Source organism: Colobus angolensis, unplaced genomic scaffold (assembly GCF_000951035.1).
Source record: "Colobus angolensis palliatus isolate OR3802 unplaced genomic scaffold, Cang.pa_1.0 Scaffold98, whole genome shotgun sequence".
In the NCBI taxonomy this organism is placed as follows: domain Eukaryota; kingdom Metazoa; phylum Chordata; class Mammalia; order Primates; family Cercopithecidae; genus Colobus; species Colobus angolensis.
Genome location: NW_012123820.1, coordinates 852,988 through 870,068, shown reverse-complemented (window position 1 = coordinate 870,068; position 17,081 = coordinate 852,988). Strand labels below are relative to the sequence as shown.

The 17,081-nt window shown below is 36.4% G+C and overlaps 1 protein-coding gene across 4 annotated transcripts in view; it reads right to left on the bottom strand.

The window, feature by feature from the left end:
* Positions 1-17,081, bottom strand: part of BBX (bobby sox homolog (Drosophila)) — a 273,989-nt gene that overhangs the window by 83,540 nt on the left and 173,368 nt on the right. For all 4 annotated transcript variants that reach the window (XM_011932734.1, XM_011932735.1, XM_011932736.1 and 1 more), the window contains 2 exons: positions 15,212-15,382; positions 8,731-8,973 (listed from right to left, as the gene is read on the bottom strand). In XM_011932734.1, the coding sequence (XP_011788124.1) occupies positions 8,731-8,973; positions 15,212-15,373 (405 nt within the window). In that variant the 5' untranslated portion in view covers positions 15,374-15,382. The remainder of the gene's footprint in view (positions 1-8,730; positions 8,974-15,211; positions 15,383-17,081) is intronic.

Genomic DNA, 17,081 nt, shown 5'->3' with positions numbered 1-17,081 from the left:
AAACTAGAATTTACCATCAAAAAGCAGAACGTGTTAGGAGTTATCAAATGTGATACAAGAGACACACTATCACAGTGCATTCATGTGCATGAGGGATTTACATATTAAGCTGAGGCAGACAAATAGCTCTGCCTGCTGTCTGGAAGTGGAAAGTGACAAATGGCAGGGTGAGGTGAAAATGGAAGTAGCAGACGCATGCATCATTATTGTGTCCCAGTAAAAGCACACAGGCCGGGTGTGTCAGATGAACAGTCACTTGAACAAAGGTCACCACTTTATAAAGTGTCAAAAGACTTTCAAACAAATTGATTAACATATTTGTCATGATAAATAAAATTATCTATTTTTGGGGGGGAGTAGTTTAAAAATTTTAAGAAGGAAGTCATAATTGTGAAAAATGCTAGACAGGTGTCACCAGAATGATGGCCAGCATCAACTAATTTTAAAGCACCAATCATACCAACAGAGTCCAGCTTAAACTAAATTACAATGGGGAGCTGGTGCTGAAAATCACATAGAACAGTTATAGTCACCACATCCCAATTTCTCTTGCATGTATTCCACTCACCTATCCACATCTCAAATTTTCTGTGAGCACTGACTAGATGACAGATACTTGCTAGACACTGGGGAGAGAAAAAAGTATGAATTTGATGGAGTCCCTGTCTTCATATTGCTTACAGCCCACAGTTTACAAAAAAATATATAATTTCTTTTTACACATGGTCCATAAGGCTGGACCATCGCTTCCTCTGGCTCAGGCAGGAAAAATGGTTTCAAAATGGATCTGCAAGAGGGCTAACTACCTATATGAGTTGGAATAACAAAGGGCAAGAGAAAGGCTGGGAATACGTGGGGTTTTATGGAAAACAATAACAGAATTTACTATAAGGGTCTACACTCTGTAACTGTATCACAATATTAATCTTGCAGATTCTTAAAGTCAATGTAGATGTTCAAAACCACGTTCATGAGTTCAATCAAGTATAAATTGAGTGGAAGAGTTAAGAATGTGAGAGAGAACAGAATAACACACAGTCTTTGTCCTTAAGGAGTTTAAAGTTTAGATACAGATGCCATCAATTCATGTAAAAACACAAGTTAACACAAGCAGTATACGAGCATCAAGCGAGGGTGGAGGCAGGAAGAGCCTCAGGGTATGAGGATGTCTATCTGTTCTTGGAACCTGGCACTTCATCAATCACTTGCTCTGATTTAGCTAAAAGAGACAACAGTAGAAAGGCTTAATCATTTGTTGTGATGAGACTATTAGGAAAGGAATTACAGAGAAGGCTGGGTAAGGGAGAAATGGGCGAAGACTCTGTATACTCCTCTGAAGTGAACAGCTGAGTGAAATTATTAGCGTGCAGGTCAATCATGTGGGCAAAATCCCTCATTACAGGACTGAAAAGGCCTAAGAGACAGGCCCCAGATACCCAAGGCCAGACTGTTCATACTGATGGTGGGACGGGAAGCTCACTTATCCTCCGAAAACATCAAACAAGCTATCGGTCCTAAGATTTCAACGGAAGACTGTCAGATAACAAAATTTTTGTTAAAAATACTGATTTTCAAAATTCTCCCATTAAATAAAAATTCATCTCATGGCTTCCAATTTCTGTCTGCAAATTTCTAACCAATTAGATAAGCTAAGGGAACCCTACTTTGCAGTAGACACATACTTCCTGACTTATCTGTGGTGCCTGGTAAATGCTGGATCCCTTCTCTCAGGCCCCATCCACTACCACGTTTCAGTAGCAAGAATAATAAATTAGAAATCCTGCTACTGATTTTACTGTTATTCAGTATTGGCATCAAATACCCTTTGTCACAGTATTTTGTCTACTTATATTTGATAATGGCATTCTTATATGACAAAAGACAATATTCTGTCAATCTTTTAAAAACGGAGTCTCAACATTACTTTTCTAGACCATTTACAAAAAAATGCAAATTTGATAAACAAAAGTACTTTAATTTTAATAAAAGACAGACTTACCAACTGTTCTCCATTTGCCTGTTTTTAGTTGGGAGGAGGTGCTATCTAAAAGTCCACTAGTATTTCTAGTTATTACTACGGTAATAGATCTTTTCAAGAGGGTGAAAGAGAAGTCGCAGCCCTAGTGAGATTCAGTCATGAGGGATCCCGAGAAATAAAGACAGATGACTCCAGTGCAAACATATGAAGTATCATCTACCAAAATTGTGAAAGAGATTAAACTAGAAATTATTGGATTTCTGAGAAAGAGCTATAACACGTTTTACTGTATAATCATGTATGTGATAGAGGGCTAAGTGAATCTCTAGCATAATAAATTCTGAGACAGCTGCTTCTCTTCCCATCCACAAGCAGAAATCACATTATACAAGGGTAAAAGAAGAGAAGGAATTATCTGATAAGTGGTACTAATCTGTACTTTCTTTGTCTGAGGACCTTTCCTTCATAAAAATTCAAAAATTATCGTTCAGATAATACAACTCAATGCATTATCTGATCTGAATTATTCTTGCTAGCTGTTTTTAATAGACAGAAAATTAATTAGACTGTTTCACATGACAGAACACTGAATTAAATTTATGGTTTGATTGAACAACAATAGTTTAAATTCTACATTAAACCTGCAAAACTTTCATAACAAAGTCACTCCAACAGAAATTATACACTTGAAAAAGTGGTTTGAATATGTGACCAGGAAATTATCTGGTTGTTGTGTTGTGGAAATGTCATAAATGAAAATTTGAAAGCAAGGAAACTGGCTACTTCATTTGGCTATAAGGGTGAAAATTATTATGGCAACAGTAGTTTTTTTACAAGTATAATTTTACTCCCTAATCTGAGTAATTACGAGAAGAGTCAGTTTAATCAGTGTGCACTAATTTTAAAAATTGAAATTTCAGAATTTATTTAAAAATGTAATTTTGTTACTTTTTAAAAAGTAGACAGTGATCTGTCTACTAAGATCTGTCAATCTAAAAATTAATATCTGAAACCAAATACCAAAACGAGTTTTGAGAGACACAGTTTAAATTCTCAATTTATTCCTCATTAGTTATGGAGTTTTTTATAGTCTTTATACATTTATTTGAATATTTAAATACAAGTGTTTACTAAACAATTGGCAAATGGACTAATACTTCAAAATCAAATAGTTCACTTAATTAAACATCTATGTTGCTAGAAGCTATTAATAACACTGGATAGTATTGGCCAAATTGGGCAAATGATATTTTTAGTTTTGTTCATTTTTGTGTTTCAAAGACTAATTTTGCATTTCAGTAGCCCTTCAATGTATTAACAGTTCATAATAAAAATAATAATCATGTAGATAGAGATATATGAAACAGAAACCAACATAAAGCCACTTATCAGAAATAACCCTAAAACAAACATTTGTATAGAGTTTTAAACTTTATGTAATGCTTGTACATATATTTCCTTATTTCTATTTTACATCAACTCTGTGAGGGCAGGCATCTTAATTGCCATTTTACAGATGTGGCAATTCAAAACAGTATGAGAAGGGAGGTTAAATGAGTTAGAATTTAATAATGTAACTTAATAAAATGAGTTTATAAACATTTAAATGTTTATAAAAGAACCTGTACATGATATAGCAATGTTCACAAAGTTATTATTATCATACCAAAAGCAAACATCTGAATATTTCTTTAAACACAGTAAGAAAGTTCTAATATCTAGAACGCAGGAATGGAAAAGGTCTCAGAAGCAAGCAATGTTGTGAAACATAAAGCTGACATCTTTAGGTTTACTATCTATATCCCACAAATGTGGTGGGGCCCCTAATTAAACCATGCTCAAAAAGTATAAGCCATTTGATTAGAAGCAGCGAAAGGGGGCTGATGAAGGAGAGAAATGGCAAGTGCTAGCTGAGGGTGGACTCCCCAACTCCCGCAAAAAACCCAAACGAAACAAAAAACAAAACCACCATGGAAAAGCAGAGAGGATATTCAAAAGAATAAAATAGTTGAGAATTACTAATAGACAAAACATTATTCACAAAAGGCTCATCAAGTCACAGATTGGCCGGGCGCGGTGGCTCAAGCCTGTAATCCCAGCACTTTGGGAGGCCGAGACGGGCGGATCACGAGGTCAGGAGATCGAGACCATCCTGGCTAACACGGTGAAACCCCGTCTCTACTAAAAATACAAAAAAAAAAACTAGCCGGGCGAGGTGGCGGGCGCCTGTAGTCCCAGCTACTCGGGAGGCTGAGGCAGGAGAATGGCGTAAACCCGGGAGGCGGAGCTTGCAGTGAGCTGAGATCTGGCCACTGCACTCCAGCCTGGGCGACAGAGCGAGACTCCGTCTCAACAACAACAACAACAAAAAAGTCACGGATCATAAAGTAATTCCTGTGGAAATAACATGTTAAAGGTTTCAAAAAAGTCAAAAGATGTTCTGAATACTTTGAGAAACTATGTAAACAAAATTTTAATGAAATTTCTAGGACAAATATATAAAATAAAAGTTTTTAAAAGAAGAGTAAAGTTTCATCTCTGTGGAAATCATTTAGGTATAGCAGCTGTTTCTCAGAATGCTGGATAAATGAGGTGCTACTTTAATAGTAGGCAAAGTGCAATAGCATGCTTGCTAGAATACAAATTATACTACTTGTTAAGCATGACGTATAACAGTTAAGAAAAATTCTCCAGAGTATAATACAAGAGAAAATGAGAGAGTATTTTCTTTGGAAAAGAGTCCATATCTGATGAACCCAAAACAAGGGAATGAATGGTCTTTACAAAAATTATCCCAGCTGAAAACAAATACTAAAAAATAGATTCGTTTTGTCTTGAAGAAACATAAAAGAACTAATCAATAAAAAACCCATGGAATTTTGTGGCTGTCAAAACCTTTCCCAGAATATTGACAAAAACAGATACCAACACTTTCAAAGGGCTAGTATAGTTCACTTTCAAGTTGCATTTTATTACATTTAATTCCATATGTTTTATTGGCATAGAGCTGAACCTCCAAACTTTTAAGTCTGGTCTCTTGTGGGGTTTTGCCTTATTTACCTTTATATCACAATTTTCTGTTACTCTTCTATGCATAACCTAGGCTCCAGGTGAAACAAACTATCTGGTTCCTGAAATTGATTTCAGTTTCCCACACCTACTCTTACCCTTTTCCTTCTCTCTGAATCCTTACACAAAAACCCAGGCCAAATTCTGCCTACTTTGTAAAGCCTTTCCTGATCCACTTCCACCGACTTCCCTCCCCAGCACAAGCAGATTCTTCCCGTAAGACTCATGACATTTTATTGTTACCATTCTTGCCATAATTACCCAAATATACTTATCTTTCAGGCATCTAAAGTGGACAGGGTGATATACATATTAGAAGAACAAACTGGAGTCAAATGGGAAAGAATATCCCAGCTCCACTGTAGGTTGGTCAAGACACTAACTCCTTCAGAGCCTTAGGTTCCTGCTCTGAGAATGGGAATAATCTTAACTCCCTTTACAGGTTGGTGCTTATTTTATATGCTAAGCACAAAAAGGACCAATCAACCAATAAATGCACAAATTCTGCCTCATGCATCTGATGCTAAAACAATGGGTATGATAAAGGTCATTCAAATTATTTAAGCTTTCCAAATCTTTCCCTCCTCTTTGTACTCTGTCCTAGCTGAAGTTCAAGATGTGTGATCCTCTCAATTTATCCTCAATTCATTATGATAATTAGTTTAAATGACAAATAGAAGGTTCCAGCAGTATTGTAGGCAAAAATGCAGAGATCTGTATTCCTGTAAGAGTACATACATGAAGATGTTAAAAGGAAAGATATAATTGTTTCTGTGCCTCCTAACTGGCAGTCACACATTCAAAAATTAGAACCTGTGAACATCCACAACACTGCATCATCATGTACATTACTGAATTTAAGAAAGCAACCCAGGTTGTAACCTTAGAATAGTCTTTTTAAAATTACTAACAAATTATTGCTCTAATAAGGTTCATCAGAGAACACAAAACCCACCATCAGCCATTTTTTTCCAGTAACTGAAATTAGTACTGGGAAATAATTTAAGAAACTAAAAACAAATCCCAGAACAGGTACTTTGTCTTACCAGATGCAATAATATAAGATAATCAGGAGCAAGGAAAGGGGTCAGAGGAAATTTTCGTGAACAGGTAAACAGACAATCTTTTCAAAGTTGTATTATTACTCACTCTTGCTTTTAAAATATACTTCTTTTAAAAACAGCAAGAAAAAGAAAACATTTCTCACTCAACTGATAATGGCAGGACAGATACTGGCAAACACCACCTAAGCATTCACACCCCCATCCACACACTATGCTGAAAGAATCTGTCTTGCACCCTAATGGACAACATCTAAAATTTGAGGTTTAAAATTTAAAGGTTACACATCTAAAAAGAGTTTTAAAAATGATTGTGTGTTGGGGGAGTCTTGAAAAACAGACCACATTTATCAACGGCGTTGTATCACTAGCTACTATCACAAAACCTGGTTAAATTAAAGGCACTTATTAAGTATTTGTTCACTGAACTCACATTCCAATTAAGGCTGCAATATTAACATAAAAAGCACCACCACAATTACATGCCCTTTAATGTAACTGCAAAATCATTTAGAAAGTAAGTTGAAACAAGTAGGAATCACTTACAACTAGGGACCAAATGTGTAATAATTTTGAAAGTAGCTGAATCTTCTACACTTTGCAGTAGAAATGAAGCAACATTTCATAAGAGCAACTAAAAACAAGGCAAATTATAACGTGGAACATCCAGTTACAGTCTCCACATTTACTAGATTGCACTGGGCCACCTTAACAGATTTCATTTTAGTGCCACAATGGCAAATATTGTGAACCTAATTAAGTAATTAGTAAGGGATTTCCTAAATGAAAATAATACTTCCTCTTCTTAAAAGTGGTCACCTATTGGGTTTGTAAATTAGGCGTTTTTAAGAAAAAACAAACAATATACTGGGGACAGGCTGCATGTTATCCCAAAACGGCAATCTAAAACAAACTCAAGTGTTTAATCATAGGAAGCTTATGCATTTCCCTATGAGGTTTCAGATAATTATTTATTTTATGCTATAATAATGACTATGAAAAATGTAAGGCTATTTAATGGGAAAGTTTTACTGTTAATTACTGTTATGCTATGGAAATCTAATGAAATATTTAAAATCATGTAGGTTACTGTAATTGATTTTAAATTTTCCACAGGCCCTATATAGTTAAAATCCTGTCTTTAACAGTCAATTCTTGAAGTCTTATATGATTAATTATATAATTATAATTAATAATTATATTTATAATTATTAATACTATTATAATTAACAATCATAATCATTAATACTATTACAATAATTATATTAATACTAATAAAATTAATAATTATACTAATATAATTAATTCTAATTCATAGTAGCAACTATGCTAATAATTTACTCAAGATTCAAATTTCCATGAACATTTAAGAAATTTTTATGTTGTATTTTTTAAAATTTTTATGTTTAATGTTGATGTTTTTAGCTAATTAACTCAATAAAGGCACAGCAACTGGAAGAATTGTTTTTTCACATACTGAGATGTCTACTAAAATGTCTTGAAACTGTATTTTGTCCCCTGCTGGTTCATTTTTTGATAAAACTTAACCAAGTGTTTGGGTGACAGGGGTTTTCATGAACCAAGATCTTTTTGCAAGTTGCAATGCTGAGGAAATAATATTAGAATTATTCCTGTCAAGTTTAGCCACAATAATATTGCTTTGCTCATCCCTTACTCGGAGCTAAATCCATCACAACACATTTAAATGTATAATGGTCTCACATTAATTCCAAATACAGTAAAAGAACCACGATATAATTTTTGAAGAAATTTAGTAACTGCTATCATTCTGGAAGTGATTAATGTCCCATCTTTCTGAATAGCCTTCCAGCATGGAAATGCTTCCCACTAACTACTGCCTACACAGTATTTACAGGCATGCACACCTCGCAGTACATCCTGTTCCACTGGCATTCAATCATTTATTGGTTTTAAATATTCATATGGCACTACCTACAGAACAGAAACAAGGCAAAGCATATTTCTTGATAATTTTATTACAAAATCAAAAAATGTTAGCATTAGAAAGGATACAAATCTTTGTCCAACTTTCTCATTCCAATAACATTAGAAAAGGAAAAGAAAAAAAGAAGCTGAGATGCAGAGGTTGACTTATGGATATGGGCACAAAGCTACTTAGCATCAGACCTAGATCAAGACTCTTTCCCATGATATAACTAGAGTAACAAGATTGTCAACTTTACCATAGGCATTCTCTGACAATAAAAGCAGAGTTTCTAGAAAAACTTAGAAAAAAAGTCGCCGTTCATAATAAATTAACATAATAAATAAACAAATCACCATTCACTGTAAACTATTCATAATAAACCTTCACAATAAATCAATCCCTTATATCAATCAGTGGGGTATAGACAATGAGAAAAAACTTCTTGTTAATATATTGTTCTTGGCACCTCCACCAGCATTTCTACATGGACTTGGAACACAGGAACAGGAACAGGAACAAGTCATACAAAGAAAGCACTTATGTTTTTACTTAACATTTGATTCATGATTCACCTTCTCAGTGCTAGACCTTCAACAGGTGCTTCACATTTGTTGACTGGGAGTTTCAGGACTAGTTGCTTTTAGCTATCAGAATACCTTGTCATTGTAACCTACCTCCTTGGCCATGTCTGTGTATTTCTGCTTTTCCTTTGGATCAAGAACAGCCCACCAATCAGCTAGTATCTTGGTAGCACCTCGGTTATCAAGCCTGGGGTGTTCCTGACGTACAAGAGAGCGATGGCGTTTGCAAAATAAAAGAAATGCATTCATTGGTCTCCGGGCTCGCTGCTCTGGTGATTCATCATCTTCAGTTTCACCAACATCTTGCTCTAGGCCATCGGCCCCAAGAAGTTGAACCTATTACCACCAAAAACAAAGCCAGATCTTTAACATGTTTTGGATAATTTTGATTTAACAGTTAGTCTTGGTTTGCAAATTGCATTTTTTCTTAGCTCCATTTAAACAAGTTACACATTGAAAAAAATATAATTTTAAAAAATCAACAACCACTGTTCATGGTTGGTAACTAACTTATGATGTAGCCTTCTGCTTAGTTTCCATAGCAACCTGTGCATGTCTCTATTACAGCATATATTACATTGTGTTATAATTGCTTACATTTTTTCCTCTCTCACTAAATAGTGAGCTTTTTGAGGACAAAAGCTCTTGTTCACCTTTACAACCATAGCGCCTAGCTCAATGTCTGATATAATATTAATACTTAACTAACTGTTGAATGAATAAACCCATTCTATGGTTAATGGGTATCAAGATTAACAATATCCACATAAAAAATATGAATAGTAGCTGTGTCTTTCTCTGCTTTGAAAAGTGCCTTTTTCTACAGCTAATAATATGACAATATTTATCATGAAAGTAAGAAATAAAAAGGTAATATAGACTACTCAATGTTTGTGCAAGCATCACAAGTAGAGTCTTGTAGGGTAAAAAAATCAAAATCGGTATTTAACATGATTATTTGAAAGAAGAACTATACAATCAATCTTCAAACTTGTAAATTTCAAGCTTTCTTGTTTAGTGAAATGCTCTGGTGATAGGAATAAACTCCTCTAGGCTTAAACATTCAAAATCAATTTTGAATACTCTTTTTTCCTACACTTCATTCAATCATTGTTCAAGGTCTTCAAGGACTTCTACAAAGCTCCGAATCTGTTCATTCCATCTGGGTAATTCTCATTCCCACTGCCCTAGTACCACTTTGGCCTATGCCTAGTCTTCCCATTTTTCATCTTCTTTACAATACTTCTTGCATATGGCTGCCAGGTTAACTTTCTTAAAGCACATCTCTGATTACAGAATCTCAGAATATATTATGATTATAAAATATTTTCTAAGGTTAAAATGATTCTATAATGTTTCTTAGAAACAATGTAACTATAAACAGAAGTTCACAATGTTTACTAAGCCCATTTCCTTAATTTCTGGTTTCAAAATTAAAATCAAGCAGGACACGTTGCAGGTTAAGTATCCCTTATCTAAAATGGTTGGGACCAGAAGTGTTTCGAATTTTTGGATTAGGGATACGCAACTTGTAACCATTAGCCTGCATTATGCAGTAGAGTGGTTAATTCTTGAACTTGAGTATGCACTGGAATCCCTGGAGGTTCTGTTATAACGCAGCTAAGTCCCATTCCCAGAATTTCCGAGATATGGAGCGGGTCCAGAGAATTTGTATCACTAAGAAGTTCCTAGGTGATGCTGATATTACTGGTTTGAGGAACAGTCTTCGAGAACCACAACTGTAAGGCAACCATGTTCTTTTATTACAATGTTTATTGGGCAATTGTTATAAGCAGATACTTTAGGACTAATCATCTGCTTAATCCAACTGGTATTTTTAAAAAGTCTTGGCCAGGCAGGTGGTTCACGCCTGTAATGCCAGCACTTTGGGAGGCCAAGGTGGGAGGATCATGAGGTCAAGAGATTGACACAATCCTGGCCAACATGGTGAAGCTCTATCTCTCCTAAAAATTCAAAAATTAGCTGGGAGTGGTGGCACGTGCCTGTAGTCCCAGCTACTTGGGAAGCTGAGGCAGGAGAATTGCTTAAACCCAGGAGACGGAGGTTGCAGTGAGCCAAGATTGTGCCACTACACTCCAGCCTGGTGACAGAGCGAGACTCCGTCTCAAAAAAAAAAAAAAAAACTCTTTTGCCATTAAGTATTGCAAATACAATCAATTAACCATTAATTACCTTCAAACACAAAGAGTACAGAAAAAATCTTGAGGTTATAGCCATCTAATTTGGAGATATGCTAGGAATTATTATTGGGGCTGAGGGCTACTTATTTATCTTCCTCATTATGTATATAATAGTAACAATAATTTGCATTTTTCAAGGGAGTTTTATTTAGCATTCTGAAACTAGGAAGCTAAGAAAAAATAAAAAGTGTACTATTAATATATAAGATGAAGAAGCAATTATATTTCCACCCTTCAGAAAAGAGTAACTTTTCATTCAGTTACTAAATTATAAAATTCAGCGTGTAACAGATGGACAAAGGACCTCATGTTTTGGGAGGGAGAAAAACATACAAACATAAATTTAAAAGCAGTATACTGACTGCGACAAGAAACCAGCAAGGTAACAAAGCACTGGTGGATGGGAAGAAGTGCAAGAAGGCCTCCCTGGAAAAGGTTGCCCGAGCTAAATTTTGAGAAACAAATCAGGCCAGGTGTGGTGGCTCTAATCTCAGCACTCTGGGAGGCCAGTGGGGGCTGTGGATCACCTGAGGTCAGGAGTTCAAGACCGGTTAGAGCGACACGGTCAAACCCAGTCTCTACTAAAAATACAAAAGTTAGCTGGGCATGGTGGCGGACACCTGTAATTCCAGCTACTCTGGAGGCTGAGGCAAAAGAATCACCTGAACCCGGGAGGAGGAGGCTACAGTGAGCCAAGATCGCGCTACTGCACTCCAGCCTGGGTGACAGAGCCAGACTCTGTCTCAAAAAAACAAAGAAAGAAAAAGAAAGAAAAAAATTTTTTTTATATTAAAAAATTAAAAATTAAAAAAAGGAGAAACAAATCAGAATGTGTCAGATCGTCAATGGAGAGACATGGGGAACCAACAGGGATTAAGGCTTGCTGGTTTATCTGAATATCAACTTGCAGTTCGACAGTACTGGTATGTAAAAGAGAACAGGGCTTCAGGAGACAAGGATGCAGAACATAATCTGCGCACTTCAGGAAGAATGTGCTCTGCCATATTTACACGCATGCATTTGATCCCGTAAACCAGTAGTTTGGAACTATATGGACCAATAAAAACATGTGATTTGACACAGCTTGTCAACTTTTTATTCTGCCAACTATGAACATCGAAAAATGTTTGAATTGCTATTTAATGTAATTATTAATCAAAAAGTAAATATATAAATATATGAATAACAAAACAGAAATAAAAACTCAGAGTTTAGAACTTACTTTTCTTTCCCCAGGAGCTCATTAATATTTTCTAAGAAAAATCAACATTAGTCCCCACAGCTGGATCGATGTAATGGAGAGCCATGAGTGATTTTAAGCAGTGGAGGGGCAACAGTAGATTATATTTTAAGGAGATAACTTCTAACAACAGCATGAATTTTAAGAGTAAAACTAGAAGCAACCCAAACTAGAGAATCCAGTTAAAAATTTATTCCAGCTGTCCAGGCAAAAAAGGGATAGGGCTGAAATCTAGACAGCAGTAATGGGAACAGAGAAGTGAGAACAGGGACAATATTTAAAAGAGGCAGAACCAAGAGTGGCTGGTAACTAATTGGATCTGAAGGCAGAAAAAGGAAGAGTGATTCTAGCTTGGGTGGCAAAGTTTCTTCATATACAACAAAAAAATACTTGTTCTCAAATGAGAGAAATCAGGCCTGGTGGAGAGCAGAGATCAGTGCCAGGCAGGCTGCATTTGAAGTGGCTATGGGGAATGCTGTGTGGATACCTATGTCTGCAGGATAACAATGAGATACCAATAAACAGAAGGTGCTAAGACTAAAAGTATGGACTAGACCACTGAGTGTGAGTGAAAAGAGAAGAGGACTCAATGACTTTAATCCTTCCCCCAATAAATATTTACTGGGTTCCTGCTATGAGCCAGCCACTCCACTAGGTACTGTGAGCACACAGTGAGCACAGACAGCAGTAAGCACGGAGCCTGTGACCTCATAGAAACAGGAGCAGCACAACTGGCCTTACATTTTGAAGGGACTCCTCTGGCTACTTTGTTGAGAATGGACTGCAGAAGGGCATGAGCAGAGGCCGGGAGAGAGAGAGGTAGATACAATAATCTCTGCCAGAAATGGTGGTGGCTTGGATCAAGGTGGTACATGAAGGAACTGTTAAAAGGGCAACAAAACTGTGAATGTATTTTAAAGGTAGAGTTTGAGAGGATTTGCTAATGGATGGATGTGAAGTTTGAGCAAAATAAAGCAGTAAAGTATGAACTACAAGGTCTCAGGTCTGACAAACTGGAATGTTGCAGTTGCGCTTTACTGAGAAAGGGAAGATGCAGGAGAAGGTTGGGAGAAGAAAAGCAAAAGCTTAGTTTTGAATTCATTCAAACTGAGATTCCTAGTTGATATCTAAATGGATATGCCAAGTAAATAGAAATATGAGTCCAGAGTTCAGAAGAAAAGTCCAAGATGGAGATAGAAATTAAGATTGGAGGCCTAGAGAACATCATCATTTGAGGGGAAAAAAATGCAGGGACATTAACTGAAAGAAACTGGGAAGGAACAGTGGGGAAGGTAGAAATAGAAAGAGGGGCCAGACATGGTGGCTCATGCTATAATTCCAGCATTTTGAAAGGTTGAGAAGGGAGGATTGCTTGAAGCCATGAGTTCCAAACCAGCCTGGGCAACATAGTGAGATCCTGTCTTCACAAAATATAAACAAAATTAGCTGTGGTCCCAACTATTCAGGGAGCTGAGGTGGGAAGACTGCTTGAGCCCGGGACGAGGATGGAGGCTGCAGTGAGCTGAAATGGTGCCACTGCACTCTAGCCTGGGCAACAGAGTGAGACCCTATCTCAAAAAAGAAAAAGAAAGGATAAAATAGAAACAGGTGTGGGTGGCCAAAGGAAAGAAGAAAGAGGAACAGGAGTGGGTGCCCTCACAGAAATAGGAGATTGCTTCAATGACCAAGTGATCAACACATGCAAATGTGTTTACAAAATGAAACTAAGAATAAGCTTGATAATACCCTCAAGTAAGAAGAATAAAACCTATTTCTCTGAAACAGGAAAAGCGGAAGGAAAGATTAGTAAGGAGTGAGACAATTACAGAGGTGTGTACAAGAAGCTAAAAGAGTAACTTCTGGTGGCCTCTATTTTCTCTGTGAAAAAGGAGAAAAGGTCACCAGTAAGAGAGGCCTTAGAGGGTATCCAGGTGATATCTGAAAAAGAGGAAAAATGTTTTTAATTCCTGCTGAAAGCCGAGAAGAGACTGAATGGATGTTGAAGGCCTGAAAAATATTAAAAACATGTTTGTAAAATTCGTAGTGACACAAAATATGTACTTATTTATTATTTCATTCAGCATACATCTATATTTAACACCTACTATGTGCCAGGCACCATTCTTGGTTCTGAGGCAAGAGGAAAGGACGAGACAGCCAATGCCCCTGTTTTTATACTGAGTTTCTATGCTGGTCTGAGAGAAGACAGACATAAGGAAGTATACAGCTAAATACATGGCAAATAGCAATAAGTGCCATGAAGAAAATCCTTTGACTTTGAATGTGTTGGGTGCGACAAACACTTGAGATGATTTTTTTTTTTTTTTTTTTTTTTTTGTGCAGTGGTGCGATCTTGGCTCACTGCAAGCTCCGCCTCCTGGGTTCACTCCATTCTAAGCCTCAGCCTCCCGAGTAGCTGGGACTACAGGTGCACACTGCCACGCCCAGCTAGTTTTTTTGTATTTTTAGTAGATACGAGGTTTCACCGTGTTAGCCAGGATGGTCTTGATCTCCTGACCTCATGATCTGCCTGCCCCGGCCTCCCAAACCGTTGGGATTACAGGTGTGAGCCACCGCGCCTGGCTGAGATGATTTCTTAAGTCACCTGCATGGTTATGTGACTGAGAGCCAGCTGCTGAGGCCTGATGCCAGAGAAGAGGACTAGGAGGAATGAGTCATTACAAAGACTGGGGGCAAGTGCAGCCAGAAGCTATGAACGCCAGGAATAGGGACAAACAGAGCAGTTCTAAGACTGCCAAAGGTGGCAGGGCGAGGCCAGAAGCCAACACAGAGAGGCCAGAAGAGCCACAGGGTAGAATGTCAGATGAGCACATCAAGTTTTAGGAACATCCCCATCTCGATGTATGTGAATATTACTCACAAATCATTGGTTAGGTGACAAAAATAGTATTTAAAAGGCTGTATCTCAGTCTACACTATTAGGAAGTACAAATACTTCAAGAGCAATCAAGAATTGGAATAAAAATGTACACTAAGTAATTGAACAGGATTCAAGCTATACAGGCTTTTGGAAACACATCTTTTGTAATATCGTTCATGTTCACTATTGTTTCTAGAACATTATGATTTGCTCTAATAAACTCAAAACTTCTACAGTAAATACAGGACTTACCTTATCAATATCCTCCTCTTCGTCTTCCTCTTCTTCCTCTTCTGAAAAATCAAGAAGTTTCTTTGCTAGCAATGGATGCCACTGAAGACACTTTCGTTTTGGTCGTTTTCCAACCCCTTCTCCTTCTGCTGAATGATCCTTATTTCTATTACTGCCTTTCATTACTGTGACCTGTAATAGGAGGAGAGAGAGACAGAAACAGGGAGACAGGGAGAGAAAGAGAGACACTGAGATAAATCAAAGTAAATTTGATTAAAATTAGTTTATTTAGCTCCCTAAGTATTAATTAGATTATAATTTTAATGACTAAACTATCTACTAGCTCATTTACTGGACTCAGTGGGAATCCAAAATACAAAACGAAACATTCATTTTAGTGGGCTAAATGCCTTTTGTGAAATCTACTTCCCTCCGCTACACAGCTTCAGAACCTAAAACCCCAGTAAGCTTAAGGATATTACCAGTTACCTTCACCTGTGTGTATTTACTCAGGGAAGCATTTCTCAATTTCCCATCAGAAGAATATGAAGGATGCCTCCCAAGAGAGTAAAAGACTTCACAGGGACTTGCCCCCCAGGCATTCTCTGATGGCTATTTTACTATAACAATTTACATGAATTTTGCATTCTATACCATGTTAAATCTGTGCTTAGAACATTACTAAAAAAAATGAGTAATTTGTAAGAATCCAAAGTTTTGAATTTGGGCAGCTGGCTAAGAAATGGCCAAGCTATCAACGTGACAAAAATTGTTTAGAAGCGTAAAACTCTGAATTACTTTTCAGTGATGTAAAAAAAGTTCTTTTCCTTGATAAAAGCAATACATATTTCTATTAAACAGGTGAAAATTGCATAAAATGAGGTTTGCCCTCTCCATCATGTCCCGCACCATGGTGCAGAGGTAACTGCATGTTAGTTTCCTGTATGTTTTCTCACAACTTTTTTTCTGATGTTATTTCTCATTCATTCATTCAAAGTAATGTTAAAATAGAAATTACTGTTATGGAAAAACTCAAACAATACAATTAACTGCCATCAGTTTAAATGGTTCATGAATGCTGACAATACAAACATACGTACAGTTGCTAAAATCACCAAGTAGCAGCCTATTTGCTCACTATGTTTGCATTAGTCCAAATACTTGAGAAGTGGTACCATTAAACTTTTAACACCATACTGAAACAGAAACTGGGATTGATGAACACATAATATAAAGATTCATGTAGTTCTCAAGCCATTCAGAGAATATGATACAGGCAAATTTATCTGTCTTCCTCGTTTCTGGATTCTGGGTCATGCCTAGGTCTTACTTCAAACAAATATTCACCAGTGTTTTCTCCTAGAACTTGTACAACTTCAACTTAAACATTTAAATACTTGATCAATCTGGGATTCATTTTGATAAAGTAAGTGAGGTAAGGATCTAGCTTATTCTTTTTTAAAAAATAGCCACTATACCAATACCATTTATTAAATAATCCAGCTTTTCACTATTCCTTCTATCCTACATTAAATTATCACATGTATACAAGTCTATTTCTGGATTATCTTCTGCTAATAACCTCCCTCCAACTACTTGCCTATCCTTTGACCAATTTCAATGTCCTTAGGGACTATATCATTCTACATCTTTTTAAATATACAAATATATCAATAAACAGCCATTAAAAAATTTAAGCTGCATATATCATACTCTTCTGTCTAGGTCAATACATGTTGATTGTTCTAATTTAAAAATAATTGTGTAATATTCTAAAAATGAATGTATCACAATTTACTGAGTCTACTACTGATGAAGCGATTATTGTGCTACAATAAAACTCCTCATTTTAATAAAATCATTTTCTAAAAAACCTTCATTTTTAACAAAA